This window comes from Pseudoliparis swirei, chromosome 4 (assembly GCF_029220125.1).
Source record: "Pseudoliparis swirei isolate HS2019 ecotype Mariana Trench chromosome 4, NWPU_hadal_v1, whole genome shotgun sequence".
Lineage (NCBI taxonomy): Eukaryota > Metazoa > Chordata > Actinopteri > Perciformes > Liparidae > Pseudoliparis > Pseudoliparis swirei.
Genome location: NC_079391.1, coordinates 23795462 through 23816367, shown reverse-complemented (window position 1 = coordinate 23816367; position 20906 = coordinate 23795462). Strand labels below are relative to the sequence as shown.

The window sequence follows — 20906 nt, the reverse complement described above, 5'->3', positions numbered from 1 at the left end:
ACGCCCCCGGTTTGGAGGAACAGATCAGCAGCACAGGGGCAAAGCAATGAACTGCTGCTGATGGGGAAAGCAGTAAATCTAATGTTAGACACCGAAAAGAAAGTCTGACGCAAACAATCAATATCAGTTTAAGTGTTTGCTATATTTAGAATATTTTCACCGCTTTACCTTACCGGCAGACAGCCCTTTCTGACGGGGAATATAAGCTATTAAATCTCGGACCCTTGCCTCAATCGGTCGGATTGTTTGTTTTATTGTGGGACTTTAGTCTTATAAGGAGTCAGTTGGCAATCCACCAAAGTGACAATAAAAAATATGAATATTAGCTTGATTATTTTGAACAGCCATGTTGCCGCACACAAATATATTCAAAGTAAATTCTTATTTACACCTATTTACCCAACTTCTTTTCTATACTATTATGCCGTCTACTTCATTCTAATCTATAAACATTAATTCTCCTTTGCATATACAAGACTATGTAGTCGACTTCGACTTAACATGTCGCCATTGTCGGCCACTGCTCAGGAGCTGCTACTAAAACCAAGCAGGTAAGCCGAGTCTCAGAGCCAGGAAATGCAACGCCTCAAGCATTGCAATGAACAATGTGTGTGTTTATCCAAACACTTTACAGAAAGTGATTTTTTTTTTCAAGAAACTGCCGATATTGTGCGTCACAATCTCAAATATTTATGTTAAACCTCCCTGTCATTTATTTGTCGGTAAAATCTATAAATAGTTTGCAGTGTTTGAGAGCACACTGCGACACTAGCGATAATGTGTATCCTAAAAACGTTTAACTCTTAGAACTATTTTTGCCGCAGCGTATAGCTGAAAAAACATTTCAGAAGGAAAACAAATACAATGAAGAAATGCTGCATCATGCGGTCCCTTTCCGTGTCAGATTCTTCCCCTGCACCTCGCGTTTATAACCCCTTATGGAGCTGACAGAGCCAGACCGGCAGGGGAAGGCCGACCCGTATCCAGGGAGGAACCCTGCTGTGCTGGTCCATTCCCCCACTACGATTTAACAATAGTCAGATTTAAAAGTGACCAATGTCTTTCTTCAAAGACATAATATGAGGACAACGCGTTACAGTTTGCAAAACACAGTGCAGACATGAAGAATCTAAATGAAAAGCTTGGCAAGTTCTTCAGTTCAGGTTGTGGTCAAGTTGCCATCGTGGAAAAGGCAACACGTGTGTTCAGAGGACGTCTCGCCCTAACCATGCAAGTACATACTCCGCCCTCTACTGCACATTCAGTCAGTGGTGTACTTTCTTCTTCACATCTCCGCAGCTTCCTGGTCACACCTGCAGTGTCCTTCCAGAAGAAACCAATCGGCTACAGCCTCCTCATCAATCCCAGCAGCCTCTTCTCCATCTCAGCAGAGACTGGTGAAATCAGCCTGACCCACCCTATCGACTACGAGAGCGACCAGCACCGGTACCTGCTGCTGGTGCGAGCCAGCGAGGGCCTGGACAGCATGAGTAGTGCAGCGGAGGTTTGTGTGTGTGTGTGTGTGTGTGTGTGATGTGATTCAATGTCAAGATTCCACTGTCAAATTCAATGGTCTTCAAACCTCAGAGATTGTTGACATTACTAGGCTGTCTCGTCAAGCCTTGCACAGTCGGTGCAGCGTACTGCAAACACTATCTGACAACTCCTCGAATTAATAAGTCTTCTCCCAGTGGCATGGTGTCCGGTCCTTTTGACATGTTATTCATGTAGCACGGCTGACTTTCATCTGCTGCATTTCGAGCTATTGTCACACACTTCCGAATCGCAAACCCAATGCAGTGGAAGTTGGCTGGAAGACAGCTGTTGAATTGTGGTGAGCAGTGGTGATTATGAGGTATCTTGCAGACAATAAAGTCACCACACATGATAATTAAATCCCAGTCTGCTCTGAAACGTCCTTGGATGCTGGTGGACTCCATTGTATTGATCTGTATGGATGTACATCGCTGTGAATGTTGCAATTAAAAGGATCGTTTGGTTCTAGTGCCTCCTCAATGGTCTCTTTCTTGTTAAATGGGAGGCACTTTGAACTCATCGATGCTACATGGGTAGTTATGAGATGCTTTTAACCCGCATTGATTGCGAAAGAGCATTAAAATCCTCAACCACAAAGACAATTTTACACTTGAAGTTGGAGCATGAGTTGTGTCTTCCGTCGAAACCCAAATAGACTGGTTCCGTCTGTAGCGACTGCTTTGGCATTCCCAATGACTTCCTTATGTTGTCAGGAAGAGAGAGAACAGCGGTTGACCGCTGCAGGCGTCAATGCATCTGGTCTGGTTTCCATCATTACTCTAGCCTCGGGCTAAAACATGTCCTGCTGAACCAATCTGTCCTCTACTGCTCCGCTCTGGGCCCCCGAGGACTACAGAACACCAAGAGGCTGTATGGATAGACAGAAAGAGGGGGAGGTAGTGTGTGGGGGGGGGGGAGAGGGAGAGAGAGAGAGGAGTACTCAATTTAATAGTGAGAAAATGGAAAGAATGAAAGACGGAAAGAAATTGTCAGTATGTGACTTGTCTGCCCACACTCATGCCCTGTGTGTCCCTCTGAAGTCTGGGTAGCTTTTTGAACATCCTTACATAGAGTCCCATCAACGCAGACAAGCCAGCACCTTCCCGACTCTGCATCCCTCCTGCCCCCACAGGAGGTGAGCATGCTGCCTGTGAAGCAGGGACACTTTATTTTTGTTTTTCCGAAAGAAGTCCATTTGCATTAACAAATAAGTGACGTTGTCTAACATATATTCACATTTACAGTAAAACGACGATTTGTGGTCCTCTTAATTCTGTAACTAGCATTTTACTGGCCAATACTAAGCGGTGGAAAAATGTGTTTGTGTTCTTTTGACCGGGTGAACCTCTTACAAATGCTCCATGCTTTATATGAGCTGTACATAAGATAAGATAAGATATATACTTTATTAATCCCCAAGGGGAAATTAGTTCTCTGCATTTAACCCATCCTTAGTTATTAAGGAGCAGTGGGCTGCAGTGATGCGCCCGGGAAGCAACTGGGGGTTCAGTGCCTTGCTCAAGGACACTTCGACTTGCAACTAATGGGGAGAGCGGGGATCGAACCGACAACCTTGGGGTTGCAGGACGACCCCCTTACCCCACTGAGCTACAGCCGCCCCGAACATATAGGGGATGTGTGTGATTGCATCAATCATTCCGTCACATTGGAACGATTGAGAGGATAATGGAGGGCTGAACGGCTACAACGAATCTCAAGTGGTTCTCGTGCATGGAAGTGATAACGTGGCAAAATACATACTACGCATTTAAGTGTTTTAAGTATCCATACTATTAACATCTGTATACTGTTCAAAAAACCATCTGCAAAGTACCATTTAGACGTCTTCTTAATTGTCCTGTTAAACAGTCAAGCGCTTCGATTGTTATCGGCCAATATTCGTTGGAATTAATCTAATCAGTGGTTTCTATTAAAGCCTATTAGAACCAACCGAGGACGCGAAATGCTGACACAGATATGGGCACAGAACGAGAAGGCATTGTTGTTCGACACCAAGTTGGCAGAGGAGGCGATCAGAGAGTTGAATCAACGTTTGTGTAAAAGGGACGGCCAGTATAGTTGTATCACACAAACACACACACACACACGCTAGATCCAGACACGTGGCGTTTATTAAACGTCACTCCTGCATGCAATATTTAATCTCAATTTGGGCAGTATTATTACGGCTTTGTTTGGTTCAGTGTAAAAAAGCATAGCCTGTGTAATACATGGTCTTCTCGAAGGATCTCTAGATGAACAAGGATTAGGAGACAGTGGAATATGTTGCACATGCTCTCAACCAATAAATAAACCGTTGTCAAGTCATCACATGCACAAAAAGGCAATGCAACACCAACAGAAGGAGAGTGTCTTCATTCTCTGCTCAGATACACATTACCCCAATATATCATATGTCTATATTAACGCTCTGGTTTTCACATTTAGTGTACAATATTGTTAAGAATAATGAAATTATTAAATAATGCTATACAATGAATACAAAGGCTTTAAATAGACCATGATAATCATTTGCCGATGCTGCGACTGGCAATCGGTAATCAGTATCTGATAATATATAACGTTTGAGAAGACATGGAAATCCAAATGAAAACTAGATGTTTCTGTGTTTGTTTTTTTTACATACAAATGTTAACTTAAATCAAATCTGTTCTCAAGATAGATTTAAATAAGACCTTGTCAAACCTTCACCCCTTTATCAATTAGCAGGTGCTGTACGTGTTCACCATGTGGCAGTCGGCTATGGCTTGTTTTTGTAAGGCTAAAATTGTCCAAGAATTGAAAGGTAGAGTGCATTTGCAGCAGAATTTATTCATAAAAGCTACTGACAAAATGTCTCAGGAAAAGCTCGCTTCATTATGGCTGTAGAAATCGCCCAAGTTTCCCAGCTGTGCACGCTAAAGGTATGTGAGCGAGCAGGTGAGCCCCAGACCACATAAAGTGAGCAGGTGAGCCCCAGACCACATCTGTCACACACATAGTAACACATAGTAACTCACACATATTTGTTGGACAAGAGTTATGTCCCTCTCAACTGTGACAAAAAAAAGTTTGATCTCTGCCTTTGTCATTTACATTTTTTCAAGTTTGATCTTTGTAACGTTGGTTTCTGACCCAAAATTAAACGGAGATATCTTATAATAACAGATACATTTGCTTCCATATATCTTCACATTTATAGCTCCGTACACAATTTGTTACACTTGAATAAACAATACAATTTTAAGACAGTTATTTAACACTATGTAAGAGAGTAGTTTATACAGTCTTACAGTTACAACCGGCCCTGTGAAGGCAACCATAATTCTGATGCAGCCCAGGTTGAAAATAAGTGAGACACCCCTAGTCTAGGGTCTCCCAAACCAGGTATTTTTTGTTCCTTTTCTCACTCCAACAACAAAGCACTGAGCTCACATCGGTCCCGTCCACTTTGGGTTAACAAGATGATGCAGGACAACTGCTAAACCATTATACGTTAGAGAGGAAGTTCATCGCACAAATCCATCTCTTTCCCGCTGGATTTTGCCCTCTTTCTTGCAGGCTCGTATTACACGCCCTTGTTAGAATGGCAGCCAGTCCAAAATGACAACCTGTGACCATGCCTAAATGGCATTTCCGTTGTGTGCACAATGTTTGATTGGAGACCAGAATGCAGCTGTACATGCAATAACTGTAGCTGACAGCTTAGCTGCTTATTTTTAAAGTCCACGAATAAGCATTAGAATTGCTGCCTTGTTGTCAACAGATCATGTTGATCCTTTGAGCCAGCACCTCATGATTAAGGCATTCTATTTCCCCCTCGTTCTTTTATTAAAGTTAACTAAGCATTATTATTGGAAGACTGGAGAAAGTAGCTGCTCTTTTTTTCTTCTTTTTTCCCCTCCTCAGAAAATCTATCTCCGTCGACCAAAATAGCGAACAGAGGTGGTGTATTTGTGTTGACTGCAGTCACTGAGCATGACTTTAATTTGCAGGTAGTTTCTAAGTTTCTCCCTCCAGGAGTGATAGCTCATCAGCGCCATTAGTTACCTAACCAGCCTGAGACCTGCCTGCAGCTGCCCCGTGTGTGTGTGTGCGTGCGTGCGTGCGCACACGTGTGTTCGTGCTTGCACAATGTCCATGTGTACAAGCTCATCTTGCTTTATTACCCCTCACTTCTTATTTAATCTTGTTTTACCCCATTCTGGTACACACATGTATCGTATGTTTGCATGTCTTGTCCAACTCTCGCCGTTTCCCATCATTCTGGACCAGTAAACACACACACACACACACACACACGCACACGCACCTGCACATGCACACACAGAGGCAAACATAGATTAACAGTCACTGGCAAACACAAAATCACCTCAGGGAGTTGACATGGGCAGATTTTATTTTGCTGTCCATTGCTTCCAGGCTGATCTTTGCTCAAGGATTAACTGATATTACAGAACTTCATTTTACCTTCCAAGATTCAATACGGCTGGTATTTCAACACGACTCACAACCTGTGTGTGTGTGTGTGTGTGTATGAGAGGTACAAACACACATGTAGTGTTTTTGTCTAGCGCTGTGCTTGTATGGAAGAGATGAAGTGTGGCTGGGGGGTCAAAGAGGCGCGCCATCCTGCACATGTCTGTATTTATTCCCTCTGAATACTACAAGCAGTCAGACATCTGCCAGAAGATGTTGTGTTTGCCTTCATTCCCCTAATGAACGCAACAGCATTACAGTCTCTGTTAAGAGAGACGACGTACGTGAACCGAATTCTGTCGCCTCGGGTGAGAGACGGAAAGAAAAAGGCACGCCGCAGTCTTCTCGGGTAGGGAAAACCGGGGAAGAGGAGCGGGGAGGGGGTGGGGAAACGAGACGGGAGAGGAGAGATGGAGAGGAGGGGGGGAAAGGTTTGAGGTGCGAGCCGGCTCACACCGGGTACTTTATTGAGGGGAAATAATCGTGCTCTAATGACAGACCTGTAGATAACTGTCGTAAGAGCCCGTCGGCGGCGCCCAGGCGCTACACCTGTGTGACTAACCTGTCGCACTGGAGAGGACACGGGTCCACACGGGTCACGATGCCCTGTCCTCTCTTCTGACGAACGGCCCGGTCACGGCCCCGCGCCGCGCGAGGGGAGGAAACTCGGCGGGCGAAGACCGAGTTAAGGGGAGAGGAGGCGGAGATCAGTAACTCCTCTATATGATTCCGCGATCGTTCGGGCCTGATGAATGACGCGTGCACATAGACAGTGGTAGCTGTTATTCTCGGCACGCGGCACCGGATGATGTCAGATCGATCTCCGGAGAGAAATGCTGGGTATTCAATAATCTAGTCTCCTTCTAAACACGCCGAGGTTACTAGGCTCTTAGAGCGGCTGGCGGACACTTATTAATATTCTTATTCTTAGGACAAACTCCGCGACGAGGACTCAAGTGTTATGAGTCCCTCTCGGTCCCGAGCCAACCACGGCTCGGCCGAGAGCCGGAGGTCTACCAGCTGCAGCGATATCTCTCTTTAGTACAAAATGTCAGTTACCAGTGTGTGAGGAATCAGTATGTGTCCTGAGTGACGTAGATCAGTGGGTGTAGCTGCAGATGCAGATGTCGCTCAGACTCACCTCGGCGGCGCTGGGTCCGCTGGGTCTCCTTGGGTCTCCTCGGGCGGTTGACGGGTGAAGAAATAGGACTCACAAAAAGTAGGTCCACGAACCGAATGTAAAGTTTTAAGACCGCAAGGCAGCCAAGTATTTTATTCAAAAAAGGAAGAAAGAAATAAACAAAGTACAATTATTAATGATTTCTCTCGAGCCTGACGAAAAAGTCACAAGAACTTAAAAACCCTTTTTTCAGCCTTTCAGAAAAGGAAGAAGAAAAATAGAGACAGTACGCCAGGCGCCGAGTTTTCACGGACAAAATCGTCAAGCCGTGAGTTCTTCCACGGCCTGACGCAAACCACAACCTATGAAAAACCTCTTTTCTTTTCAAACCTCATTTTCCCAAAAGCCTCCTTGTTTCTCTGTTCGTCACCTTTATACCCCGGCCCTTCCCACTTTTACCGGATATCCGTCCCCTCTTTGGGAGTTGACGGGTTTCATCCCCCCTCTCTTCCTGAGAGGTCCTGGAGAGACTCTCTGTCCCACATCAAAGAGGGGACGTTGTTCCCCTCCTGTCTCTGGGTACTTTGGGTCCCCCTCTATATCCTTTCAGACTGGGTCAGACTTACGGAGCCAGTGACAGAGACATATATCACATTATCATGTCAATGACCATTGATCTACAGGCAGGCCAACACATATGAATCCATGCATTTGATTATTCACTTCCGCAGTCTCATCCTCTCTGGCCCCTTTGATCAGGCTTTGGGCTCCTCAACACACAATCCACCAGGTCTTCATTTGAATATCACCAGAGATGCCATTGTCCTGTCTTGACCAGCCTGTTGTAAATGCCTCCTCTGACCTCTCAGGCGACACTCTCTGATCCTTTCAGACTGGTGAGACTCTCCGGAGCCAGTGACCGCCAACACCCTCTAACCGGGGGTCAGGATAAGGAACACATTGGGAGACATATATCACATTATCCTATCAATGACCATTGATCTACAGGCAGGTTAAAACACATGAATCCAGGCATTTGAATCTCCCAAGAGGTGCCATCCCGTCTGGTCTTGCTCTTGCTAATCCCAGAAAAATTCGCATTTATTTGTCCTTCTTCTAACACCCTCTCTTGTGAATTTTGATAAACCAAGCCCCTTTATTATCAGTTATCTGTGTTAACCCGACTACTCCTCACACCCTCTCTCGGATTAGCCACAGATACTTAACATCAAAACCTGAATCATGCTTCAACCAAAACCCCTACATGTACATAAAAAACAAAATACAACATAAACCATTGAAAACCTTGAAATCAGTAACATATAATGAATACCTCAATACAAGTCATATCACATTATTTATTTTTTTTTTTTCTTTTTTCCCATGTTACTCACGCTCAATCACCTTGGTACTCCTCCATTGTCCCAGTGTCTCTTCCGCATCGTTGTCACCATATAATCCACATAGTCCAGAAATCAGGACCGCCAAATGTCTATGAGTTATGATTACCCATCAAGTCCAATATTCCGTTCGTAGACCAACTGTCCTGACCCGCTGTGCAATGTACAGCCGGGTCTTCTTCTTCGAACCCTCTGCACAGAGTGCAATTGAGTTCCTTCGGGGGAACCCTCTGCACGAATCACAATTGAGTCCCCCCGGTCGAACAGTTCAGTTCGAAAAGGTCAGCACCGGGACGTGTCTGCCCCGGTCCTGCTTGTAGAAAACAATGTGGGTGGAGCCCACACTGTCGCTGTGTTGACCTTGGTTGTCAACCTCGGGCCCCCTTTATGAAGCCTCATACTGCTCGATCTCTGCTGCTCCTCTGCGGTCCTGGTAATGCCACGTCCGTTGGCTCTGCTTCCAAGAGGCAGGTCAGCTCGGGGATTCTCGAACTGGCTATCTTGGGATCTGTGACAGTCTGTCTTGATCCCCAGGTAGAGGAACGTCACTGCATGCGCTGCTCGGTCTTCAGGAAGACGGATCACTGGTTCTGGTCACAGGATGCACATGCAGGGCTTCTCTCGTTCTTTCAGATCCAGGCTTCGCTGTGTGGATGACGCGAACAGACCTGGACCTGCTTGACATTGGGATTCATGGTGCTCCCATTCTGGGCGGAGGGTTTGAACTTGTCAAAGTACCGATGGGTGATGTGAGGTTAAAACAATAAACACAAAAGCTAATAATAAAGAATATATCAAAGAAAAACAGAAAGCTAGTTATAGAAACCTTCTGTTGGACTAATTAATGCATGTTTTTTTTTTTTTTTTTTTTTTTAAACATAAAATGGAAACAATCGTAAAAAATTAAAATATAAAAAATTAAAATAATAAAAAATATTAAAGTATTAAAAATTAAAATAATAAAAAATTTAAAATATTAAAAATTAAAATTAAACATTTAAACAGTCAGGGCCCTGTTAAGGCCAGGTTTGGCGAATAAAGATTCTGTACGCCGACTTTCAATTCACGGTGCTCTCCTATTAGATAGCCGCGCCAGCATCAATGATTTACTGAAATTCTATTAAACGACATCACGTGGAATGTGACGGAAAAACTAACAAAAAGAAAAATATAGCGGGACATGCACTGGTTCAAAAGTAAATTTCCCCCAGGTGACAAGGTCATCCTGTGAGAGAAACAAAAAATATAAAAGGTCAAACGGGCGCAAAGTAACTCCCCTCAGGTGACAAGGTCACCCTGAGAGAGAAACAAAATATAAAAAGGTCAAACGGCAAAAGTAAACCCCCTTCCTCAGGTGACAAGGGTCACCCTGTGAGAGAAACAAGAAGGTTAACAGGTCACCCGTCCCCAAAATTCAAAACAAAAGAGTTACCCCGTCTAAACATTTACCCTTAACTGGCTAAAAAGTGATAAAAAATTTAAAAACAAAAACAACAATCCACACATTCAGTCGATCAGTCAGTTCGTTAAAACTGTCTTAAAAACCTGTCAAAAAAAAATTGTTGTTTTACCTGTCATCAGGAGATCCTGTTTAAGAGAACCGCCGTTCCCCTAACAACCTCTCTCCTTTCCTCGCGCCCCATGTCCTGTTCTTAAGGAACATCTGTGGGAGGCGCTCTCCTACCTGTCTCTTTAGTACCAGGTGCAAATCTCACCTTGGAGACCTACCCTGGTCCCATGAGCCGATTCCTCGGGCTCGCACCTGTTGAATGTAGTGCCCTTGCTAGAGCCACTACGCAATATTTTAACACACGGAACAATATGATAATGGTGTGTTTGATGACATAACATATCCCCTTCAGAATTTTAGCCGTGATGTATCGGGCTAAGGGTAACAAACCTAATTTATGCAGCAGACCAATTATGGCAACCAATATCACCATAATCAGAACAGGTATCAGATATTTCCGCCACCAGAAATATCCTGGGAGGTCAAAACAATAAACAAAACTGAATAAAAGTATCAAAGAAAAATAGGACGCTCGTCCTTAAATCGTCTATCAAAGTTATTATTGGGTTACAACATAACGCCCATTACTGTTTTAGGCCAAACGTGGTAACGAGGGCCCATAAAATCAGGCGACAGGAGGAGGCCTCTCTGGCTAAACCCACAGGGGTTTGGCTGCCTTTGAGAGACAATTTCAGGTTATACAGGCTTTGCCTTCCCAGATTTTGTCCCCGAGCAGCTGAGCATCCACATGGCTTGTGTTGTGTGTGTGGTCAGGCATGTCAAGTTCAAGTTCAGGATTGATGGGATAAGGACTTGCCATTCCAAATTAGTTTTGGATGTCTGTCTGTTACACAATATCTTAAGTCGCTACAGCGTAGCTTTTCTTAAACCCATCGACCATGGCACATTGCTGACATCGTGATCTGACCTGTGTTGTGTGTGTGTTCAGAGCAGGGATGCCGATCATGTTTCAGAACCTTTAGAATCTTCTCATGACCCACATGCCCTAGTCCTTCGTGGCACTTCAGTGACCACCTGATAGGCATCGTCAGGCGGCACCTCAGTGAATCGTCTTCTCCCTTCCATCCCGTGGAAATTTCAGGAGAGTTTGGCCACCTTGAGTCGTGTCTGGGCCATTAGGTTAACTTGTCTATTACCATCATGATCGTAATCTCTAACGTCGGTGTGACCATTAACATGATTCCAATCTAGGTACATAGAACAAGTTATTTCTTTATCCGACTCCACAAATGCGGCATGGGAGTGGTTCGCCTTTTATATTTGTAAAATCTCTTTGTGTCCAGTACTCCAATTCCTGAGTACCTGTTTTGTGACAGTAATCTCTGTCAGTTACAAGTCTTGGTTTAGAAGTGTTGTTCTTCTTAGCTGCTAAGAGGCCTTCCAAAAGGCATTTACTACAGCTGTCTGTGCCGTGCCTGCGCACCAGCCTGTTCTTTTTATTAGTGTCTCTTTTATTTAATTTGTTTTGGTTTCACGATCTGTCAGTTTTATTTTGAACGGTAGTAGTTATGTCGCAACTGATTAAAACGGTCAAAAATATAATTTGCAATCAATGGATCAACCTGAACAAAACACTTCATAAGAATGAAGTCAATAAATCAAATCAAAGTCAATTAATCAAATAAACTCAATAAATTAAATTAAAACTCAATAAAATCAAATCAAACTCAATTAATCAAATTAAAGTAAATAAATCCAATTAAACTCGATAACTCAAATCAAAGTCAATAAATCAAATTAAAGTCAATAAATCAAATCAAAGTCGATAAATCAAATTAAATTCAATAAATCAAATTAAAGTCCTTCGTTTAATGTAAGCTATCAACTAAATTAAAGTCAATAATGTGTGTTCAATCGAACACTCACAACCTAGGAGGATCACCCCTGTTCAAGGTAGTCCAACTCGCTCGAAATAAAAGGAGGATATGTTATCCTATTCTAGGTTCCTGTTATATTTTCCTGTTTAACTAGGACGTCTGAGTGTCCATAAACTGCTATATTCGGTGATGTCGGGAGGATGAGGCATGATGCATTTGACAAGAGCCTGTTTGGGAAGAGGGGGGGAAACAATGAAAACAAAGCTCCAGCATGTATCACACTGCAGCCTCCTATCAGGATTTAGTCAGATATTTATCTCCACATGTCCTGGGGGAACACAAGGATTGTTTATCCAACACTGCCAGATTTATAGTAGATGGTCAAAACAACACTGCCGTTATTACAATATTATTCACACCCCTGCACATCAATATGCACAATAATGGAAGAGGGAGACCAGTATCTGGGCGGTCCATCTGCGGGGGGAGGTAAAGTGGGACGTCACTTCCAGCCGTGGTGACGATTTCGTCCGGCCCCTTTTATTTTTTTTTATTTTTTTTCCTCTCAGCCTCCGCTCAGACCCGCACATCTCTTCCAAATAAAAGGCTGTGATCCCACGCACACACCTCTTTACTTTGTTTGAGGGAAATCCCAGAAGGATTTCGACCCCTATCGTGTTTAGATTAATTGTTACAGCCGCAGTCTGGTTAGAACGGCGTCACTATATCCAATCACACCCACACGCCAGTCGGAATAAATGGTGATCGCTCACTCTGTTCATTCGTTAGTTATTTAAACACACATGCCTAGCGGCTATCTCCGCGGGAGCCTAACTCATCGGCTTGTGTTTAAAGTTTTGTAATTAAACTCAATTAATTACAAGTACTAGGAGAGTTTTTGTGCCTTTTTCGTCTCTTCAGTTCCTCGGCCTTTATCGCACTATGATCAGCTCAGCTCGGCCTTCTCTGTGTGCCAATAACGCATTTTAGGGTTAAGCTGGGTTTTAGACGGAGACCAGCGTGAAATGTCGCCCTCGCCAAGCGGGTTATTCCAACGAGCTAGGTAACTCTTCAACCTATTGCGCACTGATTTATTTACTTTATGCTAACTCCCTTTAAACGCCCTCTCGTGAAGTACTTCTAGTTTTAAAGTTTCCTCCTCTCGGAACTACCAAAACGCTGAAAATCGATCGGTACCGCGTTAAATGGACGGTTCCTTTTCCAGGAAAAGGACGGCCAGATTACTGGCCCGATTGCCCGATAAACAGGTGGAGTGCCTCGGTGATGAGGGCAGAGGGAGATAATGGGTGTTCGCCGGCACGGGGGACGAGCATACAGGTAGTCCGAGTGCTCGCCGGGAAATCACCGGTTACCTTCTCTGGCTAAGTAAATAAATCAATTCAGTTCGTTTTCACTGGTTTCATACAGTTTTCGTCGGGAGGGTTCGTGTGTTTTAACCTGAGAGAAGAATCCGCTCCTTGTGCTCGAAGTTAAAATAAGATTTCAAACGTGAATCGTTATTTTCCATTTAATTAACCGCGTATTGATTAATTAAGGTATGATACACAAGCCTATCTACCTCTCAAGTCCCTGTTCGGGCGCCATGTTAAGAGAGACGACGTGAACCGAATTCTGTCGCCGGTGAGAGACGGAAAGAAAAAGGCACGCCAGTCTTCGGTAGGGAAACCGGGGGAAGAGGAGCGGGGAGAGGGGAACGGAACGGGAGGGAGGGAGAGGAGGGGGGAAAGGAGGGGGGGGTAACCGGGCGGGTAATTGGAAACCCAAAAGGGAAACCCTCGGGGGCGCCCGGCGCCCGCCGGGGGCCCCGGCCCCGGAGAGGCCGGGGCCCCTACGAGCCCGTCCCCTTTTTCGCGAAAGGGGGAGGCTCCCCGGGGGGGGCCGAGGGGGGGGGAAAGGCGGGGAGCCGATTAAAAAACGGGATCGTTCCCCCATATGACCGCCATGCGGGCCCGTAATCGCGCGGCACGAAGTGGGAGTGTTTTCCGAGGACCCCCTATTCAATCATCTCCCAAAAAGCTGGGTTTTAAAATAGCTCCCTTAAACCCCGGGGGGGTTTTACTCTTAGACGGGGGCGGGACATTTAAAATTCTTTTTTGGACAAAACCGCGGGCCAAGGAGGTCCCCCCGGTCCCAGCCAACCCCTGGCCAAAGGCAGGGTTTCCAGTGGGAATCTTTTGTCTGCAGACCCGTGGTGAGGTCAGATTTTCCGGGCTGACGGGGTTGGGCCCGGGTTCGCCGTCCCTCGGGGGGCGGGTTTTGGCTCCCGGGGGGCCCCGGGGGTTAGGGGGGGAAAAAATGGACCCCAAAAATTCCCAAAAAGAAAGTTTTTCCCCAAGGACCCAATATTTTATTCGGAAAAAAGGGTAAACAAAGACAAAAATTTTTTCCCTCTAAAAAGGGGAAAATAAAAACAAAACCCTTTTCTTCAGCCTTTTGAAAAAAAAGAAAAAAAAAAAAAACTCACCCCTGGTTTTTCGGGGTACCCCCCAATTGAAAACCCCTTTTCTTTTTAAAAATTTTCCCCCTCCTTTTTTCCCCTGGTACCCTTTTCCCCCCTTACTTTTCGGGTTGTCCCCTTTTGGGAGTTTACGGGGTTTATCCCCCTTCTTTAAGGCCTGGGGGCTCCGCCCACACAAAAGGGGGGGGTTTTCCCTCCTGTCTCTTCTTTGGGCCCCCCTATACCCTTTGCTTAACACAACCAACAGGCTATTAATTTTCACAAGACCATTGTCCGGCGGGCCCCCTTGAATCCTCTTTGAATTTTTACCCTCTCTCCCTCTGGCCCTTTTCAGGCTTTTGGCCCCCAACCACAAACCACCATCTTTTTTGAAAATACCAAATCCATTTCCTTCTTTACCATGTTTAAAGCCCCTTTACCTTCAGGGCCCCCTTTGACCCCAGAGGTATTTGGGCCGTACCCAAACCCTTAAGGGGTCTAAAACCAAACAATTCACAATCCCAATGACCTTATCAAGGCATTAAAAACCCTAAACAGGATTTGAACTCCCAAATGCCCTCCCTCTTCTTTTCGCAACCCAAAAAATTTTTTTTTCCCTTTTAAACCCCCCAAACCCTGACCCTAAAAGTTTTTTCCTGTCACTTCTTTGAGTAGGGCTTTTAAAAAAATTTCAAAATTTTTTTCCCCCGGGGGAAATCCCCCGTAAGGGGGAAATAAACCAAAACAATCAGGGGGTCCTTTGGGCTTTGAGAGAGGACCTTTTTCGGGAAGGGGTTTTTGGGTTTTCAAATGAAAACAAATCCCCGAAAAAAAACCAATTGGGGGGTAAAAAAATTTAAAAAGGGGGGATTTTTAATCTCCCCAAATTCCTCGCTTTGCATTGGCTAAAAATTTTTCAACATGATGGGGTTAGCAAAACAAATATGAAGTCAATGTATCCAAATTCGTTTAGGTATAAAGTTTTTCAGCAGGGAGTTTTCAATTTGCCCCCCCTGGGAGAAAATTCCCTTTTGGGCTTCCCAAGTTTGGTTTTTTCCCCGTTGAGGTTTTTTAATAGGTGGTTTTCCCTTTTAAATTTGAAATCCCAGAGTTCCCCTGCATTTTTTAAATAAAAAAACCAACAAGACAGTGCCTTTTGTTTAAAAAATGACCGTCAAAGGGTTAAATTTAATGCTTTTTTATCGGAAAATTTTCAAAGGAATTTTTCAAGGGTTTTTTGGGAAGATTTTTAGATTCAGGGTGTTCACAAGGGCCCAAATTCCTAACTGAAAAAAAAATTTTAATTCAAACCCCCGGGGGAAAAAAAGGGCCTGTGGGAAAGGGGGTAACAAAAATTTCTGGCGGCATTTACCCGGGGAAAAGGGGGAAAATGAGGGGGGAAAGCTCCCGGGGGCAAAACAGGAGAAAATGCCGGACTTAAACCCAGTCCCGAGGTGAGGGGGGTTTTGGGTTTTTTGCCAAATTGAGAAAATCCTGGTTTTTGAATTTTTTTGCCAAACCCCCCCCCGTCTTCTTTTCTTCTCCCCTTTTTTTTCCCTTTTCTTTTGGTGCGTGGAAAATTTTAAAAAATTGTTCCCAGCCTATTTTTGCTGGGTGCAATTACAAAGCCAGCCCCGCTCGGGGGAAAACTAAAAATTTCTTCATCCTAAATTTTAACCCCCCTAAAATTTCCCTTGTATTTTCCCCACCTGGGCACACCTTTTCTTTAAGAACAAAAATCATTTTGGTTGGTTGGGATACCGTAGTGATTTGGAGTCCCCTTTTCCATTTTTCTTTATCTCAAAAAACCTGGCCTGAACGTTCGGGTATTTTTTTTTTTTTTTTTTGCTGGGTTCCGTTTTTGTTTAAATTTTTTAGGGGGTTTTAACCCACCTTAAAAACAATAAGAATTGATTTTTTTTTTTTTACATTTTTTATTGGGTTTTTTGAAAAGTTAACTGGGAACTTGTCCCAAGAGGAAATTCAGCACACAAAATCATTTAATTTTTATCCAATTGGGAAACTAACCCTACCAGTTTTTGTTTGGGTGTGTTGTGGGTTTGGGGGGTTTTGGTGTGTGTTGCCTCAGGGGCTTTTGTAAAATTTTGAAGCCCCCCCCCTTTGAACAAAAAAAGTCACTTTTTTTTTTTTAATTCATGTGTTTTAATGGTAAAATGGGGGATGGGGGTGGGGCCCGGAAATAACCAGATTATCAAATTGACTTCCTTTAAATCCCCCCCTTTTAAGGGGCCAAATTTTTTTTATGTTGGGGGAAAGGATTTTAAAACCCTTTTTTTACTTGTCAAATTTATCGTCCGTTTGGCTAACCTAAGGACTTTTTCTTTTTTAACTGCAGCCCTTGACAAAAAAAAGTTAACCACCCCCCAAAGGGGAATAAAAAATAATTGGTTTAAAAAAAATAAAAATTGAATTTTTTTTTAAGTAAAATAAAAAAATTCCCTTCTCCATCCAAAAATGTTTAATAAAAAAAAAAAGGGTTTTTATGTTGGTTTGGAAAAACCGGCTGAAAGAGAGGGGGGGAAAAAGCAAAAATAAAACCCTTTTTTCATGTTCATTTTAAATTTCTTTTGACTATTAATGCCCAAATTAGCTGGGCCGAAAAACCCTTTTTATCGGTTAGTTACACACACTGAAAAAAGACTTTTTTTTCCTTGTTTTTTTAAAAATTTCCCTCTACACGTTAAAATTCCCCCCCCTCTTTCTCGGACCACATTTCCCCAAAATTTTTGGATTAAAAATCCTTTTTTTATTTTTTTGTGTGTTTTGGGGTTTCATTCCCGGGGGCCCCCAAAGGTTTCTTTAGACAGGGAAAAAAACTTTTTTAATTTCAAGGTTCAACTATTTTTAGAATACTAGATAAAATGTAAACAGTTTGGGGGAAAAAAGGTTTATTACCCGCCAAAAAAGGGGTTTTCTTTCCAACCATATTAACTTTTCCCCTTTTTATGTATAATATAGGGCCTCCCCTTTCCCGAGGGGGAAAGGGGTGTCAGAAAATACGCCTCCTTTATTTTCATTTTTTCCCTTTTTTTTTTTAAATTATATTTTTTTTTCAGTAACTTCAAATAAAAGCAGAGCATTTGGCAATTTATTAAAAAAGCCAATCCAAATAAAATTCCTTAAAACTTGTTGAACCAAATTTTTCCCAAATTCTTATTTGGTGTCCCAAAGGCCCTCTTGGGTTTTTTAAACAAATTCCGCAAAAATAAGTTATCCCCCTTGAAGCTGTTAAATTTTAAGTTAATTCCGCTTTTGTAATTCTTTTTCCTGTAAATTTTTTTATCCCCGTTGTGAAACCCCAATTACTTTGGGAAAACATCGGTAACCCTTTAAAGCAAATTATGGAGTTAAAAATTACCCCAATTCGACCAAATGTTTTGTTTTTGAATCAAGGGGGGTTTGTTTATTTTGGGTTTACACTTCCCCCGGAATTCATATAGGGGGGCAAACCCAAAAAATGTATTATGTTTTTATCAAATGTCCCTTTTAAAAATTATTTTAAAAAATAAAATGAAGAAATCTTAACCATAATGTTTTCAAATTCCGGGCCTTTTTTTTGAACCCCTCCTTTCCCAAAAAAACCTTTTTCTCTTCAAACCAGTAAGGAAAAGTTAAATCAAGGGGAAGGGATGGGGGGGTGAAGGGCCCCTCTACTTTTGCCATAACATCACTAAAAGGGAAGCCATCTTTTGTGGTTGTTGTAGCGGGGGTTTATTTTTGTTGGTTTTGGGTTTTAGTTTTAACATTTTTTTGGGGGGGGGCCCCTGTCTTTAAAATTTTTTTTTAAAAAAAAATTTGTTTTCTGGGTTTTTTTTAAATGATTCTCTTTTTAAAAAAATAAAAAATGCTTGAATAAAAATTTAATTAATGGACTTTCCCATTTATTTGAGGACCTGAAGCTTAAGCCCCTTGTAAAACCTTTGTTTTATTTCCCTTTCCATTAAACTTAAAAGGAAGTATTAAATTTAAAAAAAGATCCCAAACCTTTCAAATATTCTGGAATCCCAAACACTTCCACATGATGGAAAATTTAAAGCCAAGTCATAAAAAATTGATTCCAAACAACCAAATTTGTTTTTCCCCTGTTATTTGCATTTCCTCCGTAAAAACTTAATTTCAAAGGGCGTTCGTGACCAACCCAAAAATGTATTAAGATTCACCAGTAAATAATTTTGGTTTTAAAGGAACACTTCTTAGAAAAAAGATTTATCATTTTCATAAAACCGGGCAGGATGGGGGTTTTTTTTGTTGGGGGGGGAGGTATTCATCACTTTAACCCCCTCTTTCTGAATTCAAAAAAGTTTTGAAAACCATGGTATGCTAAAAAACCCAAATTCTTTTTCCACTTTAACAAAACAAAAACAGTTTCCCCTGTTTGTTTTTAAAAACTTTGGAAAAATTTCATTTTCCCCCGGGTTTATGGTTTTTTTTTTTGCTTTCGCCTCAAAAAGAAGGCACTTGTCACTAAAAAGTTTTTTGATGAAACCAAAAATTTTGTTAATAATGTAAAACCACAGTTACAACAAAATTTTTCCTTCCCTAATTTAAATTTTTGGAATTCCCATTTGTTTCATTTACCCCATCCACTTTGCTCCCTTTACTTTTATCTTTATGAATTTAATCAATCCTTTTTAAGAACTGAGGTTTTTTTTTTTTTTTTTTTCTGAAATTTTAAGTGGGAAAATGAAACCTGTTGCTTACCCCCGGATTTTGCTTAAACAAGCCAAAAGGGGGTTTTTTTGTTTTTTGTTTTCCCTTTTTCTTTTTTTTTTAGAATTTTTCAATTTCCCTGTTTTCATTTTTTAAAGTAAAAAAATTTTGGTTAGAATTCCTTAAAGGTTTTGGGACTTTTATTTCCATGGGGAAAAAATTTTTTTAAAATTAAATTACAAGTTTTAGTATAAAGACCCAGGCCCTTTAAAAAAAACCCAAAAATTTTTTTTTTAAAAAACATTGTCAAAAAACTTTATTTTCAATCTATTCTTGATGAATAATAAAACCTAATTAGTAAAATAAGTTTAAAAATTTTTTAATAATTTTTTTTTAGTTAATTTTTTTAAAAGTGGCTAGCTTCTGGGGTTCTGGGAGGTAAGTTTTTTCGAACAAACGGGGTTAATGGTGATTTTTCACCCCGGTTTTGTGGTTTTTTTGGGGCCCCCAAAACAAGAAGGGAAGGAGAAGGAGGAGGAAAAGAGAGCGGGAAAAAGAAAATCCCGGGTGGGCTTTTTAGTTTTAGCGGTCAATTTTTGGGAGCGGGGTTTAAACATGGCGAAAAATTGCAAAATGACGGCCTTTTTCCGGGAAAAACACCCGTGTAAATTTTTTTTGGGCCACAATTTTCTTTCCCTTTTCATTACTGGAAGGAAAAACCTGAAGGATTAAAAAGAAAAAAAATTGGAAAAAGTCTATTTTTTTTGGTAAAAAAACAAGTTTTTTAGGAATTTTTCCTTTTACATGCTTAGAAAAATACTTTTTTCTTGCAGTTTTTTAATTTTACTGTTTAGGGAATCTCTGTGTCCCTTTAAAAGGTTTAAAAAATTAGTCGAAAAAATGAACAGAACAGGTTTATTGCCAAAAGAATGAATGTTTTCCACAAACAAAACGAGAATTTTTTTTTTTTTGGTGGAGGTGCAACATTTGGACATGACAAACAACAATCAACGCAAGGAGGAGGAGGAGTGGGGAGGAAGAGGAGGGAGGAGGAGGAAGGAAGAGGCGGGGGAAGAAGGAGGGGAGAGAGGAAGGTGCGTAGTCCTGGGGTGACGTCAGTCAGTCCAGGGTCGATGATGAGCCGACCGCCCGTCGGGAAAAAGCTATTGGTGTGGCGGTGCGTGGTCGCGATGGACGCAACCTCCTCCCGAGAGGACTCGAACAGAGAGTGTCATCCAGGGTGGGAGGGTCGGCGACAATCTTTCTGGCCCTTCCAGTGACCTGAGTGAACAGGACCTGGAGGAAGGCAGATTGCAGCCCGGGCCGCCCTCTCGGCCAGCGGATCGTGCTCACGGCCTGCGCTTGTCTTTGGCTGTGGCTGCAGGGGTGCCGAGCGGTGATGGAGGAGCAGATGATGGACTCAGCGATGGCCGTGTGAACTGCCATCATCGCCCTGGCGGGTTGAATTTCTCAGCTGCCTCAGGAAGAACATCTGCTGGAGCGCTATGCGGAGATGGGCGATGTTCAGCTCACTTGAAAGTCCTGGGGAGATGATGGAGCCCAGGAAGCGTGGGACTCCCTACAGCGTCGGCGGAGGAGTCACACAGGATGAGAAGGGGGCGGGTGGGGCTGGGTCACTCTGAAATCACAACCATCTCCACTGTCTTCAGGCGTTGGGCTCCAGGTTGGTCTCTGGCTGCACCAAGGTCACCCAGGTGGTCAGTCTCCACCTGTAGGCGGTCGTCCCCACCAGAGATGAGCCCAATGAGGTGGTGTCATCCGCGAACTGCAGGAGCGGCGGACTGGTGACTGGGGTGCAGCTGTTGGTCTGGGAGAACAGCAGAGGGGAAGAACACAGCCTTGGGGGAACCCGTGCTGGTGGTCCGGGGCCTGA

At 42.9% G+C, this 20906-nt stretch overlaps 1 protein-coding gene across 1 annotated transcript in view; it reads left to right on the top strand.

Annotated features, from left to right (window-relative positions):
* The window catches only part of si:ch211-186j3.6 (neural-cadherin), a 327506-nt gene that overhangs the window by 104370 nt on the left and 202230 nt on the right, over nucleotides 1-20906 (top strand). Inside the window, exons 4-5 of the mRNA XM_056412797.1 lie at nucleotides 1300-1504; nucleotides 2608-2671. Coding sequence (XP_056268772.1) covers nucleotides 1300-1504; nucleotides 2608-2671 — 269 coding nt within the window. The remainder of the gene's footprint in view (nucleotides 1-1299; nucleotides 1505-2607; nucleotides 2672-20906) is intronic.